Below are 20,935 nucleotides of genomic sequence, written 5' to 3'. Positions count from 1 at the left end.
CCACTGCGGTATAAACCCTTGGCTCAGACATCCAGACTCTGCCAGATCATTCAGTCTCCTCTGCAGTTCACCACGTCCAGCCTTTTTCTTGTCTTCTGCCTCCAGATTTGCACTGCTCTGCCTTCAGCTAATCCGCCTGCTCTGCTTCGCCATTCCCTGCCCACCTCAGCCATCATTTCATTCAAGCCTTCAGCTCCATGTCTTCAAACTACAATAAACTGCCTTTAACCATTCCCCATTTCCTGGTTGTGTCTCCTTAGCCTCTCCTGAACCTTTTCGGGAGCTAAACTCTTCAGATATAGGAACAAGATAAAAGACAAATCCCTCACTCACAAGTTTAAAAAAAAGTATTTTCAATTCAGTAGTTCTTTGTGAAAGATCATCTTTATTAAACAAGTTCAGAAAGAAGGTAAAAAAACAAAAATAATACAAAAATACAGAACATAGTTTAATAGTACTGGATCAACATCAAGTCTTAAAAAATGCCCATTGCAAACAATTTCAGAGTTCTTCAGTATGTACAAAAATCTCTCATTTGGTCCCCAGGCAAGCCTAAACCTCAGTGATTTTACATCTATTAAACTTCATTGCTTTAATCTGTTAGTTTCAACAAAACTTAAACAGTAAGAAAAGTGCCAAAAGTACAGCATTACTCTAACATAACTCTCTCCTGTACACCTTTAGCAAACATTTAACAAGCAAGAAAACTTTGGTGGACGGAGTGTGAAAAATTGTCCAAATATATTACGTGTGACAACAACATTCAAGGAGCCTTTAAACCTCTGACAGGGCCTAGGGAATCTCTGTTGATCTGAAAATAGGTTGGAGGTGTGCAAAGCTTTGCAAAAACTGAGCTGAAGCAAGTGTTTTTTCAAGCAAGCAACATGACATGTAGCGTGTTCGCTGATGGACGGAGCAGGTTGGGGCATCTTCATTGGGAGAATAATCTGGGGCCGGTTGCACAAAGCACCTGAAATTAAGATTTTCCGCAAGTCTTTTCCACAAGGTTTCCTTAAAATGTTACTTACTTAAGATAAGTATTTCTCCTTATCTTAGTCTTCCATTTCATTTCATCATTTTGGAATTGCCAAAGATTTGTTGAAAACCGTTGCACAAAGAACCTAACCAAAGTAAGGACAAAAACATAAAGTACCCTGACTCCCTGACGTTTGGTCATGGACCTTCAACGTCCAGATAAGACGTGCAAGGTTCCATGGGTGCGTTGGTTGTTGACATTCTGGGATGCCGTGTAAAGTTCTGCCTGTTTCATGCATTGTCTGTTTTCAAAATACACTTCTGTTTTCACAGGAAATTTACCGTTTACATACAATCTCTTTCAAAATAAATGTACTAACAACTCCAAATCCAACAACTAACGCATGTGGTTAGGTTTAGGCAACAAAAACACGTGGTTAGGTTTAGGAATAGTGAACAAGGTTTGGCTTTAGAATCTTACAGGACGCGATCACCACTCTCCCAGGTAAAAGCTGGTGTTTGTTGGACCCATCCACCACCCCTCATACCCACCCTACGTGGACTTTTCCACCTTAACTTTCGTTCTTGTCCCGTCGCATTTCCCCGACACTGCCAAGCACCGTTAAACTATAACAGCGTCCGACCACGTATCATGCCGATGCTGCAAGTCACTGCCTGAACGCTAGATTTCGATGACTTCAGAGTGAGACCAGGTTTGGAGAAACCGATTGAGATGCTTAATGATGAGCAATTGACTTTGCACTTTAAATTTTACCGAAGTCAATTTATGATTGTGATCGTCTGGGTTTGGATCACTCTTTCCGCAACTTTCCACAGCCCCAATGGGATCTTTCCAGTCAGTTACTGGCGAATTATTTTAGGTAAACCTTAAGTGTCATGAAGGAGCAAACTTAAGATGCTTTGTGCAACTGGCCCCAGACGTTCCCTTGTTGGCTTGGCAACCAGTGAGGAAGAGGTGTAACACATTCAACTGAACCAGAGCTGCAGTTACTAAGAGCCACAGGGCAAAAGTAGCCTTTATAATTCTCTCTGTTCTCGAACTTGGGTACCTTTTGTGATACCAGTGTCAATACCCTTAAAGTGATACCAATACCAATAGAGTACTTAATTCAATACATTTTTTCTACTTTCTACGTTCAATACCCATTATGCAAACTGAAGCATTCACTTGCATGAAATGCCACCTGACACCATAGGTGTGTGTGTTATCGCCATGTCTAAGAACATTTTGATGGCATCTAAGCACACTGAACTGCCAACTCGACTGCCGCACCTGACTTGTAGCTGCTGCAGTCGCAGACCAATCACATGTTGCATTAAAACAAAGAACATTCGCGATGATTGTCAGTGACCAAAACCATACAAAAAGGATTTTTTTCTAGCTCTGGTTGAAAAAAGAACCAAATGCAGCCAGGTATCATTTGGCTGGAGAAGTTTCAATACTACTTGGTAGTGATTTATTTTGACTGAGTACCAATATCCAGGCCTACTCTAGTCCTTAATGTTTTTTTTCACCAAAATATGTACATACAATTTTAGATAAAAGTATACAGTATGGACAAACTTTTGGCTACTTTTGAGTAACCACATCTCAAATACATTTCTCTGTAATGTGTCATCAGTCAGTAAAGTACCAACCATGTTACATTTTAGTTTCCTCGGATCCAAACACACACTGATAACACAATGCTTTGATTTCATTGGGTTAGCAGCCTCTATGATACCTCTATTGAGACTTGAGCAAATGCGATAACATGCCCATATAATGAGACAAAGTTGTAGGTTTGATATGCAGAACGACTTGCTTTGTTTTTATTTTGCTGAAAGATGTTTGACGTAAAGTGCTTTGCAAACAAGTCAAACTGTTATAAATAAAATTGGATCATTGAGAAGTAAATTTCATATTTTAAGACCAAATAAAGGACAGAATTATCAATCTTTTTTTGACCTGAAGATGTTTTACCTATGCCTTGCCAGGCTTTGATTGGCTGTCAGTATCAGGTGTGTTTAACAGGGGTTATGATGAGAGGAGCAGAGTTCTTCCCCTCATGGGTGAGACAGGGGCTGAAGATTGGGTACAGACTCTCATTGAAAGTATCGACGAACGTGTAGAGATGCAGACGCGCCTTCACATCATAGAAAGAAATCTGGCCTCCTTCATAATCCAGGAAGATTCCCACTTTACAGGGCTGGGTTGGCAGCAGTAGAGGCAGACGGGACGATGCCAAAGCCTTTACCTCTGCGTTCTTCAGCCACAGGCACCAGTATCCCCCCTCTGGACTGAGCTTGATCTCACCCTTGCGGCGGGCTGAGGTGCTTGCCATGCCAAGCGTCCACGCCGTCTTACGCCCCACGTCCACCTCCCAGTAGTGTCGCCCAGAGTTGAGACCCTCTCGGCCCAGGACGAAGAGGGCGGGACTGAAGCGTTTCTGACCCTCAGAGTGGTTGGACCTTCGCTCTTCATATCTCACCTGGCGGCCATCATCGGACACAACCAGGTTCCTCTGGGCCGTGGCAGGATCCAAAATCACCTCGCCTGGACAGGACAGAGCAGAAAATAATGGTATTTCAACTATCACAGCAAGGAGTTGCCCATGTCTGAACATGTCTGCTTGATGCAACAGTGAGTACCTTCTAAAGCTGGCTTTTGGCATAAACAAAGGACCTGAATCCCCCCAAAAACTCACCATGCTTGTCAAAAAGGTTTCTGTCATGGCTCACCCTTTAATTTAAGCACTCTTTATTTGATGATTCAGACCCAAACTATTTTGTCCCAAGAAGTGTGCCACTGAATTCACCTAAAACAGAGTTGCAGTGGTAAATCCTGTGTGTAGATCCTTTTTATATAAAGGTATACGATGCAGGATTGTCGAATATAGTTTGTAAACATGCTTGCCATCAAAAGTAAAAGTAAATGCCAACTCCAAATTCACTCTTGTTTGGCGTTTTGCCTCGCTATATTTGCATTTTTGTCTGTGTTGTGTCTCTTGGATATCTGCTGTTTAATGTCTGGCACCTGGTTGCTACCTTTTTATAAAGCCTGGACCTCACCTGAGTGCTGTGTTGGTACACACCCATGAACTTCCCAAACACAGAAAACAAGAAGAAAATGTGCAATACAGGAGAGTCTTAGTAGTAGGAACTGCAAAGAACTTACACTGACACTCTTTCCTGAGTGGGAATAGCTACTGACAACTAACTGGGAAATAAAAAGCACTATCCTCTTCCTGTTCTTGCTGCGCAATGGTTGATGCACTTACTTTGTGACATAAATCAGGCCTTCATTTTCAAGGGCGGTGAAAGCGAGGACTATAGGGCCTTTAAAACTAATTAGTTGTATTTATTATGGATTTTGGTGGCCACATCAAAATCCTAGTGTAGCTTTGTACAATTCGTATTTGAAAGTGATAATACCTGCAAACACCTGCATGGGTTAACAGGGCCTTAATCCATAATAATAAATCATATTTTGTGAATTTATTGAGGTTTTTATTTATTTACTTTTTTTTTTACATAAGATCAAAAAACTAAATCTGAAGAAGCACAATGTTTGTTGCTGAAGTGAACTTAACACTCTTAAAGTGCTGCATCGCCCTGCATGGAGCTGATCTATGCTGTGGAGAAGTGGCGCCATCTTGTGGACAATTTTAAGAACTAAATATATGAAGATCATCAAAATCTTCCTCTCTTTTCTGAAATCTCATATGGAGAGTCATGACTCACTGCCACAGACAAAACATAAGAGGAAACTACTGGTCACCAAACTGACAGTATAAAGTTTTACTCACTTGAATAGTTCTGAACCTTCCGGAGCTCTGAGGGAGAGAGAGAGAGAGCAAACAGAGAGACAGAGAACCAAGTCAGCAAGTCGTTCAGCTGAAGAGTCAAAGTCAAAGCAGATGGCACGTGTGGGTGGTAAACATGTCGATCTAATCCAGAACTGTAAATGCTCGAGACATGTGCTGCTGTCAGTCAGCTCTCTACTGAGTCCAAGTGGGTGAACTCTGGCATCAACACTACATCCATCTGTCCGACCATCTTGTATGTGTGAACGTGTGAGTGCTGTGGAGAGGCGCTGGCGAAATGATGAGTCACTATTCTATTTCAAAGTGCTCGTACAGTGACCTACATATCCCTGTGCTGAGTTTTGCACAGGAAGTGCTGTTGCTATTAGACAAGGAGGGATGCCTTTTCCTGTAAACAAAATTTGAACAAATAATCCAGCAGCACTGCATGTTGGGTAGGATTATTTTCAGTTGATAGGGATGGACACCAACAGCACCGATAAATTATTGGAATGTAGTTTAGTTTCCTGCAGTTACTTACACTAGTACATACTGTATATCAGTGGTTCCCAACTGGTGAGTCGTAGGTCTATTCTAAATGGACCACAAGTGACTCTCAAATGTGTCAAGTTTGTTAGAAACACACTTTATTCTGAAGTACAGTGAATTTCCAGCACAGAGCCTCTACTTTGAAGTGCTGTTTGACTAATGGACAGCTACTTGACAGAGACAGCAAACCAGCTCTACAACATGGCCAAACCTAAGTTTGTGTTGAATATTTATTTATTTTTCTAATCATCTCTGATCTATGCACTTTGCACAACTTAGCATATAGACTGATGCAGGGATGGTTTTTCTGTAGGCCAATGCAGAAGTTAGCATCACCCTGGTTCCTCCGTCAAAAAGCCTATGGGATTTTACAGTTGAATTTGGATTCTTGCAGAAAATACACTCTGCGGCAAACAAATGTTTATAACAGGCCTACTTATTTGTTCTGTTCACAAATGAACACAACTGTCATAATATTAGTATCGTAAATGCAATTGCTAGAAGTAAATAGCTTACGTTAGGCAGTAAACAAACTACACTTTGGCCGCATGACTTAACGTCACCACCACAACGAGGCTTCAAAGCAGTGTTCGGCATTATAATGCTCTTCAGTCTCATTAGCTACTTGCTAGCAACCGCATTTTGTATGACACATAACTGATGTATTTTATATTGTAGAACAAAACCTGAATGTCTCTTTAGCTTGTGTTACCACAGACCTTATTTCAGGCATCTCACCAAAAACCCACTTTGAAATGAGGGAACCGGGACTAAAGTGTGAACTAATTTCCAAGTTTTAGGACTCATTCCTGCAGCAATCTATTGTATCTGAAGTGGACTGAGAGAACACTAGACTTCAAGTTCAGGTTTATGTAGCTAACGTTAGCTAGAGCCTCTAATCACAAACCACAGCTCAGGGGGACTGGACAGCCCCGACTCCCTGCTAGAGCAGCAAACTTTCTGTTGCTGCCATTACACAGCTGTAACCAGCTCTGGGGGGTTTGCACTTCAAGCCACTACAGCTGCCGAATAAAGGTCCATCTCTGAGCTGCTGCCCGCTCCCCTCCCAGCAAAGCAGTCCACACCAGCTAAGAGTGAGTTGGAAGGACCCAGTCTCACTCCGAAGTTGTTAAAATCCGGCGCTTGGGCAGTGACTTGTGACCTCAGAAACCAACAAATATAGGCGTCATCATAGTTTAACGGCACCCGGCAGCATCAGGGGGAATGCGGCAGGACAGTGATGAAAGTTGGCTAGTGATGGCCAAATGAGACCTCATGAACCACTGTCTTTATTTTTGGAAGCCACTAGATGGCTGTCTGTTCAACAAAGGTTTGAAAGCACACTTCATTGCCAGTCCTTCAGCCTTTATCTTTAAACTAAGACCGCCATCTGGTGGGGTCAGAAAATAAAGAAAGTGGTTCATGAGGCTTCATTTGGCCATCACTAGTGTTCGCGTCCCATAAGATTCTAAAGCTAAACCCTGTTTTTTGCCCCTAAATCTAACCACGTGTGTTTGTTGTTGAAGGAAAAAAACATCAATTTGCAGTATTGTACCGACGTAGTGCATTTATTTTAACTGCCCATAGTAATCATGTTACAAATAAATTCCTATTTATTAACTTGTTTTAGTTTGTGACACATCTGTCAAAAAAAATCTTTGTTTTATCATAACAGTGAGAACTCCTGCCCTCACCTTTCCCGTACAGCCTCTTGAGCTCCTCCTGGAACTTGTCTATGAGACTGCTGACGGAGGAGCGGATGGTTCCCAGGTAGAGGTCAGTGTTGATGCTGACCGCTGACCAATCGGTGGGCTCGGGCGGGGGTGGCAGCGTCGCCAGGCTCTGCAGGAAACGGAGGAGAAAGGTTATGCAAGGCAGAGTGAAATTAAAATTGAATGACCCCTCAGGGGAAATAAAGTCTTTGCAGTGAAAAGAACAAACTAAATATGATTTCCACAACTGTATGCAATGAGAAATCTTGACAGTGGGCAGATTTATCTTTATAAATAATTGAAGAAGCAGTTTTTATATCAGAGGAGTTGCAGATACAGAACAGTGAATGTATTTGTTCTTGCAAACAACTGTGTTTGGGTGTGTGCAGTTATAGCTATGCCTTCGCTTCCTCTCAACTATGTGCAAAAATTCTGACTTCAAAGATGTTTTTCATGAGAGAAAAATCAACATTTTATCAGCATAAACAGTCCAGGGTAAACGCACAAGGGGGTACTTCCATAACAGCTGGCTCTGTTCGTAGATGCTTTTGATGTTGTGTTATAAATCTCTTAGCAACCAGAGCTGGAGGTCTGCTGGATAATTGGCTGTGTGGATATTATTTGTATGATTGCTGACGATAAAACGGAGATATTTCAAAGTATATTTATACAGTTGCAGCCTGGTTGATAACATTAATATTAACAGTATAATGTCTGTTTAGGTGGATGTCTTTCACATTTCTATTACTGTAAATGGAACATCAGCATGTGTTTGGCATTTTAACTAATTAGCTCCCTTGCTGTGTCCTAAATGCATATTAAGTGTGTTCTGTGTATGTAGGCTACACACCGGAAAACTGACTAATGAAGTAATAAATAATATGCCGGCATTCATTTTTAAAATCGCATTTGGAGTGTTGTCTTGATTTCAAATATTGATCGTCAATAGAACTGGAACAGAAATGGAAGAGCTCCACCAACAGCCAGAGAAAAGTGGGGCATTAATAGATGGTGGTGTAAATGTTGCTCCAGTAACAGCTGGCAAACATAGAGAGATTTATTTTGAAATTTGAAAAGCAGATTTCATCATTTCCTGCTGTAACCTGAGCATAAAAACGTATGGGATCCTGTATCTGGACCTCCAACATGGCTGCCGCAGGGTGTGCCTGTCTATCTGCTCTACCTGCAGGAAGACCACTTTGTCCTGGGTCTGTGCGCAGGCGTCCAGCTCGTTGCTCCTCCTCCTCAGCTGGCTGAGCTCGTTCTCCAAAGTGCGGGCCATTTCCTGAGCGTGACGCTCAGCCTCGCGTTGCCTCGTGGCGATCAGCTCCACCAGCTCCGCCTGACTCTGCTCCACCATGCGCTGCAGCTCCGCGTACACCTGCCAGCTCTCTTCCAGCTCCTTCTGAGAGCTGGCCTGTAAAGGAGAGGACATGAGGTAAGGGGGAACGTGACATTTCAGTTAAGATCAGCTTAAGAGGGAGTCCACATAAATCAAATCTTCCCTGAGAACAAAGTATCAAAGTGTGTGAAACAACCCTCTGTGGCTCTGAAGGAGCCCTCCAAAGAAATAACCCTGATAATGTCACAGTAAAGTAGGTGTTGTGTGGTGACCCATCATTGTTTCTCCAGCTGCTTTTTGGCCACCAAATGTGGGTGTTCTGTGGTGACCAGCCGCTGTTTTTCCAGCTGCTTTTAGGCACTAAACATGGGTGTTTGGTAGTGACCCATCAATGTTTTTCCAGTGGATTTTTGGGCACCAACTCTGGGTGTTTGGTAGTGACCCATCAATTTTTATCAGCATGTTTTTGGGAAGCAAATGTGGGTGTTCTTTTGTGACCCGTCGCTGTTTTTCATGTGTTTTTTTAGGTATCAATTATGTGTGTTTTGTAGCAACCAATTACTTTATTTCTGGCTGCTTTTCGGGCACTAAATGTGTGTATTTGGTTGCGACCCATCACTGTTTTTCCAGCAGCTTTTTGGCCACCAAATGTGGGTGTTCTGTGATGACCCTTCACTGATTTTCCAGTGGATTTTGGGGCACCAAACATGTTTGTGTTTTTTTAGCGTCCATCACTGTTTTTCCAGCTGCTTTTTAGGTGCTAAACATGGGTGTTTGAAAGTGACCCATCACTGTTTTCCCAGCGAATCTGGGGACCCCAAACATGTTTTTTTTTAACAAGCCATCACTGTTTTTTCAGTAGCTTTTTGGCCACCAAATGTGGGTGCTCTGTGGTGACCTGTCGCTGTTTTCTTGTGGTTTTTGAGGCATCAAATGTGGGTGTTTTGTAGTGACCCATCACTGTTTTCCCAGCTGCTTTTTAGGCAAAAAACAAGTATTTGGTGGTGACCCATCACTGTTTTTCCAGCAGATTTTTGGCCACCAAATGTCAGTGTTCTGTTGTGACCTGCTGCTGTTTTTTCAGCTGCTTTTAAGCACTAAATGTCGGTGTTTGGTCGTGACCCATCACTGTTTTACCAGATTTTAGGTACTAAACATGTGTGTTTGGTAGATTTTCAGGCACTAAAAATGTTTTTGTTTTTTGTTGTATTTTTTTTTTTTACGACCCATCACTGTTTTTCCAGTGGATTTTTGAGCATCAAACATGGGTGTTTAATAGTGACCCATCATTGTCTTTCCAGCGGCTTCTGGCCAACAAATGTGGGTGTTCTGTGGTGACCAATCACTGTTTTTCATGTGGCATCAAATGTGGGTGTTTTGTAGAGTCCTATCACGTTTCTTTCATCAGGGATAGTGCCACATAAAATGTTTGTTTTAGCAAAACAGTATAGTGGCATGTAAAGCTTTTCTTTGAGACATCCCTGGTTTTCTGGCAGAAATTGTGACCCAAAACATGACCGTTTCTAACCATATCCAAGTTTTTTGTGCCTAAAACTAACCACTTGTTACCACAGCACTGAAACGTAAAGTGTCAGTGTGTCCACAACACAATAAAGTGCAAAGGTAATGTATCTGTGGTTTGCAGAAACACAATGCCAATATTTTTTCTCACGACTGGGTTGAATGGAAAGATGAATGACATCCTCTCTAAAAACATAATGTTTGTACTCACCAACAACTGAGCAACATTATGTTTTTAGAAAGGATGTCATTCATTTATTAATATGAGGTTTATGTCGGGTTTAACTCGGGTTTGTGATTACGTCATTGTCTTTATTTGCATGTCTATCAGTGGCATCAGTCGAGCCCTCACATACAACACCATGCACATGAGCAGTCATGTGTTTGCAGTACACACACACAGAGATTTGGATATCCTGATATTCAACCCTCTGGTAACTGAATCCTCATTGTAGTCGTAAAAGTAGATAAAAATGTCGTCAAGCAGGAAACCAAAACAACCAAAACCTCGATAGCACTGCAGTCAATTTACAGCTAATGTTAGGATCCTTTAATTTAAATGAACAAAAGCAGTGTAATCACTCACGTTTTCACACCCTATCCTTGGGTTTACTGTAATGAGGCTGAACGTAAAAACAGGGTGTGTGAAACTAAAGGCAAATGTGAACCCTGGTCGCACCGGTTGGGCAGCCTCAGACATGGAGACAAACAAACTGCAGTCACCAGCTCACCACAGAACACGACAGCTATGCAAAAGACGTGTCCAACGTGTAAGCGTGTCGCAGATTTTCCAACAAAGCAAAATCTTCAGCGAGGTGGGCGAAGTGTGATCCCATCAACAGCCGTGTGTCCTGCCAAAGTGCCCTTGAGCCACAGCCTGATAACGTTTTGTATCCTTGCCCGGATCAGAGTGCTGCTTGAAATGCAAATAAAGCCTATCAGCGCTACATGAGAGGAGAATGGGCAAATATTTAACATGCAGTACTGAGGGGAAGTACAACAGCAGTGCTGCCTGATCAACACAGACTTCAAAACACATGGCGTGCATGTTTTAAATGGTACAAAGCAAGTACTTATACTAGCCAGACAGTGTCATCCAGGGCTGATAAGATGTTGTCATAACACATTTATTACATAAAAAAAAGCCGTAAAATTTGATGCTAGTTTTAGCTTTTTCAGATTGAATTCGTCAAAACAACTTGATCTAAAGGTGCTAGTTACTAAGAAAGAGATCAACTGTCTTTTAATGCCTTGAGGGGAAAAAACTGTCACCCAGTTGTTGTAGCCTGCCTATTGTGGTTGTTATTGTGCATCATAATACCACCAGGTCCTGGTCCTCTACCTTTAAATGTCAATACAAGGCTCTCAATTTGCTGTCTTTAAATGCCACATGCCAGCGTGGTCCCTGTGTTCCCCTGTGGTTCTCTCAGTCTCTGCACAATCATTTTAAAGGCTCCCATTCACTTGGATAGTTTATATAGAGTTAGAGCAGTGTAAGTTTTGGCATTGAAAAAAGAAACATTGGCACTAAATAAACATCCCATTGGAAAAATAAAAACCATGCATAAAAATGGATTTTCAATTTAATTATATATTATACAATATGTTTTTGTTTGTTTGTTTTTACATGTCACTGTTTTTTTTTCAGGGTGTTTTTTTAACATTGACATTTATTCACTTTTTTTCTGTTATAACTTTGTTACTTTTTGTGTGGATGAAAAAAAGATTAATTTTTTTTAATGCCTTTCTTTCTTTTCTCAGTGTCATTGTTTTCTTTTTCAAAACCAAATTTTATTTTCAATGGCAAAACCTACTGTCACTTTTCTAGCTCCATTAATTCACAGTTGCACATTAGATTCACATTTTTTTTAGGATTTATCAAAATAAGCCTGAAATTAAATAAAATAATTTTTCTCTTGCTTCTGATTTTTTTTTAAATTTTATTTGTATATATTTTATTTTTATTTTTTTTAATGAAAGCTTTTTTCATTCTTTTTTTTTAGTTTTAATTGTATGTCACTTTCTTGTGTGGAAGAAAATACATCACAGGAATACCAATAAAAAAAACTATGCAAAAAAATATAAAAATAAAATTACAATATTTTTGAACGCCTTTTTTTGTGGATTTTTTTTCAGTGTCAATGGTTTCTTTTTAGAGGGCAAATTAAATTTTCACTGTTCTAGCTCCATGAATTCACAGTTACACTTTAAATCTACAATATTTTTTTTTTAGCATTTTTCAAAACAATCCTGAAATTAAGTTAAATTAAGTTCATGTTACTTTATAATTTTTTTCATTTGTTGTATGTTTTTTTATGCAAAACACCATTATGTATGTCAAGAGGGTTTTCCTGTGTAAAAAAAAAAAAAAAAAAAGAAAAAGAAAAGTGTTTTTAATTTTGAATCCTGTTTTTTTCCCCTTGAAATTATATATGTGAATTTGTTAAAACGGGAGCTACTGTAATGGCATCTTCAAACTAGCATTTACTCCCACTGGTTTCATGTTTTAAAGAGCTGAAAATTGACACCCAAACTCTCAAACACGCTGTGTTTTGTCACCCAAGGCTCTAAATACACAAGGACTCACAGGTGAGATCTTGTTTCCTAAATACTGTCTGTCATCAGCCCATTCAGCAGAGGAAAATGTTGGCATGCCACGAATATGTTGCGTTTACCTTGTACATTCCATGTGTACCATATCAACGTTCATAAGGTGTATATAAGGTGACATAATAGATAAGCTGACTTTGACATAAGGACATGGAGGGGATGGTGGATGCCGTGACAGCTAGGTGTGATATCTGCCAAGCTGCAGACAACTGTTCGAGACCAACAAACATCATCACTGGTTTTGATTTAGCAGTCATCACTGTGTTTCCAGTGTAAACCCAACCACATGTTAACCACAGCACTGTTGAAACCTATTGTATCAGCCCTCAGATGACTCACCTTGATGACCTTGATGGATTGTTTGATCTCGTCCAGTTTCTTGGTTCTTTCCTTGATCAAATGTTTCAGCTCCGACTTCTTCTTACTCACATTACTCTGTCAGAAGACGATAAAAAAGGATTGAAGCACACTGGAATCAACATCAACACAGCTTTATATCATGAGAGTCACATTACATTGAAACCCTGAGCGAGGTGTTAATCAGGTGCCTTAGAGGCAGGATATAGAATCTGAACCCCTTCAGAAACAGTTTAAAACTAGACCTCTCTATCCACCACTCACCATCCTCTTCTTCCACTCGTGGTCAATGGAGACGATGTCGTGGGACTTGTGAGTGGCCTCAGCGCATGCCGTGCAGATGCAGGTGTGGTCCGTGCGGCAGTAGACATCCAGAAGACGTTCGTGTTTCTTACAGATCTTGTCCTCCAGGTAGAAAGTTGGTTCAATCAGACGATGAGATGTCAGAGACTTCACCTGGGAGTTACAGCAACAAGGATGAGTCATGAATTTGAATGGGCAGTAGTAGATATAAAAAACTTAGGGCTGTGGTTTGGTTGATTAGTCTCTGAACAAGACTCTTAGCCCAGTAGTAAGAAATGAAGTAGTATAAAATCAAAAAGTCCACATAAGATGGTGGGTTGGGGTTGTGAATCGGTCAAACACACAGAGGACTTTCTCCCAGCAGACTCGTGTTCAGGATTGTGTCTCTTTCCCTAACCCTGAACCACATAATTGTACTTGCCTAAATGTAAATTACGTATCTCTGTATTAAGTACGTAACTTTACGTTAAGTACGTAATGTGAGGATGGCCAAACAAGTTTATTTTCCTAAAGCTAACCCATGTAACTTTGTTAACAATGTAACTTAACATTTAATGTGTAACCATGACGACACTAAACCATGTTTCTTTTCCTAAACATGACCTACATCAATTAACATTAAGTTCATAAAATGACAATGCCCAACCATGTTTATTTCCCTAAAACTAATCTACATAACTTTACGAAGTGTGCGTAATGTGAGGATGGCCAACTACATTTACTTTTCCTAACCAAAACTACGTAGCCTATGTAACACTGTTAACAACATTACTTTACATTTAGCACGTAACTTTACATTAAGTACGTAGCCCAACCATGTTTCTTTTCCTAAACCTAATCTATTTAACTTTACGTTAAGTACGTGATGTGAGGATGGCCAAACATGTTTGTTTTCCTTAACCAAACCTGCGTAACTTTATTTTCTTAATCCTAACCTATGTAACTTTTTTAACAACTTAACTTTAAGTACGTAACGTGAGGATGGCCATCTATATTTATTTTCCTTAACCAAACCTGCGTAACTTTATTTTTCTTAACCTAACCTATGTAACATTGTTAATAACATACTTTTACATTCACTATGTAACTTAACGTTAATTATGTACCATGAGGATACCCAACTGTGTTTCTTTTCCCAAAGCTTACCTACGTAACTTAATGTTAAGTACCTAGCATGACGATGGCAATGCGGTGCTAATTCGTTAAATATCACACAAACAGTTGTACGAGGATACACTGCAGTAGAGGAAAATCACTGTAAACTCATGTAGTGCGGAAAAAGATTTATAAATTCCACAAAAAAATGTACTTAAAATTGTAGTTTAAGATCAAGTCAAATGACACCATAAAATGCCGAAATTATTATTATTGTTCCAATATATCAATTTACAATGCGTGATATATGATGTAAAATCAGTGAAGGTGTCTCACAAGCAGATGTAAAGTATATACAGAACATGATGTTGTCAAAGAGCGCGGAAAAGTAAATTAATAAAGTGATTACGAAGAAAAATCTTGCAAAATAAGAAGTAATTAAATATAAGACAAATAGAAGTGAAAGAGGCGTTGTCAAGGAGACAGAAAACAGATATTTATGATGCAATAATTCTAAAAACTGACCTTTTTGTGATGTCGGAGGTGAACCTCACAGAACGATCCAAGACAGTTCACACAGGACTTGAGCGCCTTCACCTTCCTCCCAATGCAGGCGTCACAGGGAACCTCCCCCGCCCGGGCGAACTCCCCGTTGTCAGACCCTGTGGAGCCCCCCTGGCTCATATCTAGGCTCATGTTCAGAGTGGATCCCTTTGAGTTTCCCCCGGTGCCCACGGCCCCTCCAGCTCCCCCGGCCAGCATCAGCCCCTGGAACTGGGAGGAGATTTCAGCCAAGACCCTGTTGACGCTCATCTCGGGTTTTTTGGAGTAGCTCTTCTTGCACATGGGGCAGAGGAACTTTTTGCTGTGGTTCCAGTAGCCCTGTAGGCAAGCCTTGCAGAAGCTGTGGCCACAGGGAGTGGAGACGGGCTCCACGAACACCTCCAGACAGATGGAGCAGCTGAACTGCTCCTCGGAGAGGCCATTGCCTCCCGGAGAGCTCATGCCTGGAAGGAAATGGGAGAGACAGAGAAACATGACATACTTTAGGTTAGATGCACAGAGCTTAAGTTAAATTGGCAGACAGACAAAACATTCTATATCTAAAATTACTGCTGGACTTGTTTGACCTCCAACACATCTCACCACCCACCCAAGAGGGTTGTTCACACCTCTCTGTCCTGTGCAAGTCACTGACTACACAGCAGTCATGTCAGAGTCATGAGACATTAATTATCTGAGGTGTGAATTGCTGTGAAACTGCCTGAGACAGGATTTCAGGACAAAAGTTTAGCTGGTGAACTTGCAGATTAAGAGAAACAGGATTTATTATTTGATTAAAAACAAAGCTGTACGTTCAAGGGTAAGTCTCAATCCGACATTGAGGGAGACACATATTGTTCCATCAGACAAATTAGAACATCAAACACTTAATTTCCTGCATTGTGATGCATTTTGATGCATCAGTTTATGGTGTGAATGTCATCAGTGTTGTCAAAATGCATGGATGGATTACTGAACAGGCCTACAAGGCACAGGCCTAGGGGCCTAAAGTGTCAGGGCCCCCCTAACCTTCACCTGCAAAATGTCACTTGAAGAGACAAGTACTGACAAGGAGGAGACTCAAGGTGACCACAAAGAAACAACTGCTATGAGACACAAAACAACTACAAACAGAAATTGCTCAGGACGATTAAAAAAAAAGGGGCAAAAAAAAAGGACAAAGAGGCTGAAAATGACTAAAAAGTAGTGATGGCCAAATGAGGCCTCATGAACCACTGTCTTTATTTTCTGAAGCCACCAGATGGCGCTGTCTGTTCAACAAAGATTTGAAAGCACACTTCATTGCAAGTCCTTCAGCCTTTATCTTTAAACCAAGAGTGCCATCTGGTGGGGTCAGAAAATAAAGAAATTGGTTCATGAGGCTTCATTTGGCCATCACTACTAAAAAGGGGGTTAAAATGACTATTGAGAGATGTAAAAACAACTACAAAGAGAAACAAATTGCCTACACAGAGACCCAAAATGACTAAAAAGAGCCTCAAAATGATACATAGGGACCCTAAATTACTCCAGAAATACTCAAAATGACCACAAAGAGATGCAAAGTAATGAAGGAGACATAAATTGACTGCAAAATGATTGGAGAGAGACTCACAGTGACTACGAAGAGTCAACATGACTATGAAGAATCCCGAAAATTACCATAAAGAGACACAAAATGATTACAAAGAAACTTAAATTGACTACAAAGATGCACAACATTACTACAGGGGGGCTCAAAATGACAACATAGGACAAAGAGCCTCTATGCTACAACATAGAGACCCCAAATTACTGACCACAAAGACACACAAAATTACAATCAAGAAATTCAAAATGACTACAAAGAGATGCAAAGCTACTATAAAGACACTCAGAATGACTACAGGGAGATCCAAAATTACTACGAAGAATCCTACAATGACCATAAAACGAACAAAATGAATACCAAGAAACTCAAAATGACTACAAAGAGATGGGAAGCAACTACGAAGAGACCCTAAATTACTACAACGAGACAAAGTGACTATGAAGAATCCTAAAATGACTATAAAGATACACAAAATGATGATGAAGAAACTCAAAATGACTACAAAGAGATGAGAAGCAACTCACACTCACTGCTTTAACTTGAACTGACTTGTTGCAACATTTCTATGAGGCACGGTGCACTTTTCATTTTAACTCAGGCTTTTAAAACGTATTTCTTTGTTTCTGCTGTGATGGAAAATTCTGGTATTTAACCATATTTAACCGATAATGTGTTCTGCATGTTTTGTATACCCGTGTTCTAAGGTTACTTGTTTTGATGAAACTGAACTTCTCACCTAATGATATGTGTTGTTCATTTAACCCCTACTGTGATAGCAGTGTGACATACAGCAGGGGCCTAATGGAAGCAGGTTAAAGGTTACGAGTAGTGATGGCCAAATGAAGCCTCATGAACCACTGTCTTTATTTTCTGACCCCACCAGGTGGCACTCTCGCTTTAAAGGTGAAGGCGGAAGGACTGGCAATAAAGTGTGCTATCAAACCCCTGTTGAACAAACACCATCTGGTGGCTTCAGAAAATAAAGACAGTGGTTCATGAGGCTTCATTTGGCCATCACTAGTTACAAGCCAGGGAGGCTCCCACATCAAGTGTTCTTGTGAGCATGAAGAGACGTTGTGTCTAAGGGATGCTTACTCCAGAACCACCTGCGTGCTATATTTTGACTATTGACATGCATGTGTTTTGGGAACTATAAAGATAGCATGGCTGAAGAACATCTAGGCACTCACTCACTGACTGACTGTTTACGCGGTTGTTTGTGTGTGACTCCATTCAGGAATGCTTACTAAAGCTCAAGAAAGACAGCCGCCGTGTGAAGACTTTTTCTTTAATCTGCTTATTAAATAGACCGAAGTTGTTTTGTCACCACACTGCTTTTTTATTTATTTTTCTTAATATCTAACTTTAATTCTAATCTTATTACTGCCTTGTGTGAAGGGAGACTGACAAATAAGAATTTCACTGTACGGTGCAAACTGCTGAGTTCTCGCCTGTGCATGTAAATGTGCACGTAATAAACTCCTTGAATCCTGAACATGACTACAAAGCAGGGGCGTAAATACAGACTGGGGCGCTGGGGCCTGACTGCCACCTGGAAATACGCCCATGTTTAAAAAAGGACTCATATTAAATTAAAAATGGTGCAATTTTCTATGTATGCCCTCAAAAAGGCAAACCCATCTCCATCATTTTCTGCTCTTGTAAAATAGTATCAATCTATAACAAAATTATATGTTTATTCTACATAAACTAAAAAAAAAAAAAAAAAAAAATCTAGAATTTAACGATAAAAACTATTTAGTTGAACTAATAATTTTTCTCAAGACTGACATGCTGGGCTCATCTGCAAGTGGGTATAACATAAAGCAGCAGTAAGACTCACTGTTAGTAAAATATATACACGCCTAAAACTCTGTGTGTGTGCGCACTCCATAATAACTAGTAGCTAGGGCACATTAGGGACCATCATAATAGCATGCACTGGGGCCCATTGTAACTACCTTACGCCACAGATAGATGTGTAACCACTACAAAGAGACTAACCAGCCAATAAATCTGTGTGTCTTGCTTCTGAGAAGGAGAGGTGGTGGGGCCCTCTGCTAGGTGCCCAGGGGCTCATTATCTCGTGATCCACCCAGGCCTACTGTATGTGAACAATATGTTGTTTTCTATGCACACAATCTGACACTAATCTGGCTCGATGAAACCCCAGCGGTGACACTGACAAACCTCTTCTCATGTCAGGGAGAAATGAGCTGCAGATATGTTAGTCTCAGACTACAGGGTCAAAGGTCAGTGTCTGCCGTCGGCCTGTATTGTTCCTCTGAAGATTGAGCTAGGTCATAAAAAGAAAAGATGTTCGGCAGCAGTGAACACAAAGTCTTTTCACACAAGCAGGAAGTGGATTAAAGAGCGTCACAGGCAGGTGAGGAACTATCTGAGGAATGCAGAAAGTCAGGACCTTCAGCAGCGGCTGCAGGTTTAAAAGAAAACACCAACTCCCACTGGAAATTCAACCAGAGTTGATTCAACTAGAGTTTACATAAAATTAATAAAATTGGATTTATTTAAGTTTTACAGTGATGTAGCTTATTCTTTTTTATATTATGTAACAGCATATAAGATGAGATTTAAACATCAGCCAGTGTAGAATCATTTCAGGACATGGAGCCAGCTAAAATAACATTATTATTTCCATTCTAGTCGAACAAAAACATGCGCTCAGCTTTAATTTTTATTAATATATGCCACTGAAAAGGTGCTTCATTGTAAAGAAGTATGTCAAACTTCAGTCTGTTTGTTACCTCTGCTGGACATAACAACCCTACTGAGCACAAGATTCACAAAACAGTCCAAAGAAGAGGCGATCTCTAATAAAAACATATATACATATATATATATATAAAGTAGAACTTACTCTGCATATTTTCCTGTGACGTGGAGCAGTGTAGTCCTTCACTTCATGTACCTGCTATGAGTCACACACCGACAGGAGCTGCACTCTTCCTGAAACTTGCAGTGGCCCTCCCACTCTCGGTGCGACACACCCAAATGTCCACACATGCCCTCCCTTTGTTATCACACACTCCGATTTCTATGGCTCTGCGCTAAAGATATGCAAAACCCTGAAGCAAAGGACATGCTGTGTGTTTTTCTTCCATTTGAATAAGACTGAAGAGACTCTTGTAGAGGTAGGAAAGCAGTTGTGGACGAGATAAAGAAAAGTTCTCCATAGTTTGTTGTAGTTTCTGTCATTACATCTTAAATTCTTGCTCTCCAGATGGTCGCAGAGACACGTGTCTGGGATCATTAACTCTGATTGTGAGAAAATCAGTCGATCACTTTCACTCACCGTATTTATGACTCTGATAAGTGTCACACTGATGTCAGTGTCTGGCTGCGGTTGCACTGGGGCCTGTGAGATGTGGGGCCCTCCAACTATGTGTTGGGTGGAGAATGGGCCCTTATGAGTGATTGCCACTTTGAAAATATCCTCCTGAGACCCCGTGTCCTCAACTAGTGACGGCCAAATGAAGCCTCATGAACCACTTTCTTTATTTTCTGACGCCACCAGATGGCGCTCTTGGTTTAAAGATAAAGGCTGAAGGACTGGCAATGAAGTGTGCTTTCAAACCTTTGTTGAACAGACAGCGCCATCTGGTGGCTTCAGAAAATAAAGACAGTGGTTCATGAGGCCTCATTTGGCCATCACTATACTCATATGAGGACATCACATTTTGGGTTCACTTGACCTTCTACTTCATTCTACTTAACTTCATGGGCACTTTTTGTGCCATCTAGGGGTAGTACGAGCACAATACACTAATCCATGTAAAAACAAGATGGCAGCCATCTCTGCCAAGTCAGCCTGCAGCCGATCCCGACACAAAAGTGGACAAAACCTGATCAAATTCTTTGGTTGAAACTTGTCTATTTATGATCAGTAATGTTTGTTGTTTGATATGGCAACAAATTTGACCAATTTTAGCAACTGTAACAAGATAAGACGCTGTTAATTATAAAGTACTTGTTTGAAGACATTAGGACTTTACTGTCGTCTCATTTGAGGACATTAGGACTTAATTATCTTTAACAATGTTTAGGTTTTTATACTTATCGGTTCCTACTGATCCCAAATAGCTAGTAGAAATCAAAAATGCATACCGTACAAAAGTTCAGGTCTCAGGAGAAGAACTTTCATTAAATTAAAAACAGTGCAATTGGGCGGCTGTGGCTCAGAGGTAGAGCGGGTCGTCCACCAATCGAAAGATCAGCGGTTCAATCCCGGGCTCCTCCAGGCTGCATGTCGAAGTATCCTTGAGCAAGATACTGAACAACAAATTGTTCCTGATGGCTGTTCCATCGGTGTGTGAGTGTGTTAAAACTGAGTAGCAGGTGGCACCTTGTATGGCCACCAGTGTGTGAATGGGTGAACTTGACTCGTAGTGTAAAAAGTAGTGATGGCCAAATGAGGCCTCATGAACCACTGTCTTTATTTTCTGAAGCCACCAGATGGCACTGTCTGTTCAACAAAGGTTTGAAAGCACACTTCATTGCCAGTCCTTCAGCA

The 20,935-nt window shown here is 40.7% G+C and overlaps 1 protein-coding gene across 1 annotated transcript; it reads right to left on the bottom strand.

Moving 5' to 3' along the window:
- Window positions 1–374: 374 nt before the first annotated feature.
- On the bottom strand, window positions 375–19,360 carry LOC125884130 (E3 ubiquitin-protein ligase TRIM39-like). The gene is made up of 8 exons (XM_049568934.1): window positions 19,283–19,360; window positions 14,796–15,277; window positions 13,137–13,328; window positions 12,855–12,950; window positions 8,226–8,459; window positions 7,025–7,172; window positions 4,785–4,811; window positions 375–3,532 (listed from the first exon to the last, which is right to left on the bottom strand). Exons 1-8 carry the CDS (start codon window positions 19,287–19,289, stop codon window positions 2,994–2,996), a joined length of 1,725 nt encoding a protein of 574 aa, XP_049424891.1. The 5' UTR covers window positions 19,290–19,360; the 3' UTR covers window positions 375–2,993.
- Between the last annotated feature and the right edge of the window lie 1,575 nt (window positions 19,361–20,935).

The sequence above is a fragment of the Epinephelus fuscoguttatus genome, linkage group LG23, assembly GCF_011397635.1.
Source record: "Epinephelus fuscoguttatus linkage group LG23, E.fuscoguttatus.final_Chr_v1".
Classification (NCBI taxonomy): domain Eukaryota; kingdom Metazoa; phylum Chordata; class Actinopteri; order Perciformes; family Serranidae; genus Epinephelus; species Epinephelus fuscoguttatus.
The sequence above is the reverse complement of the archived record's forward strand: the minus strand, read 5'-3'. Positions and strand labels throughout refer to the sequence as shown.

Excerpts from the sequence above, each read along its gene's own strand:
- LOC125884130 (XM_049568934.1), bottom strand. Across the intron at positions 12,951-13,136 it reads ACGAGTGGAAGAAGAGGATG|AGTAATGTGAGTAAGAAGAA; the intron begins GTGAGTGGTGGA and ends GTCTTCTGACAG. Across the intron at positions 7,173-8,225 it reads ACAAAGTGGTCTTCCTGCAG|AGCCTGGCGACGCTGCCACC; the intron begins GTAGAGCAGATA and ends CGTTTCCTGCAG.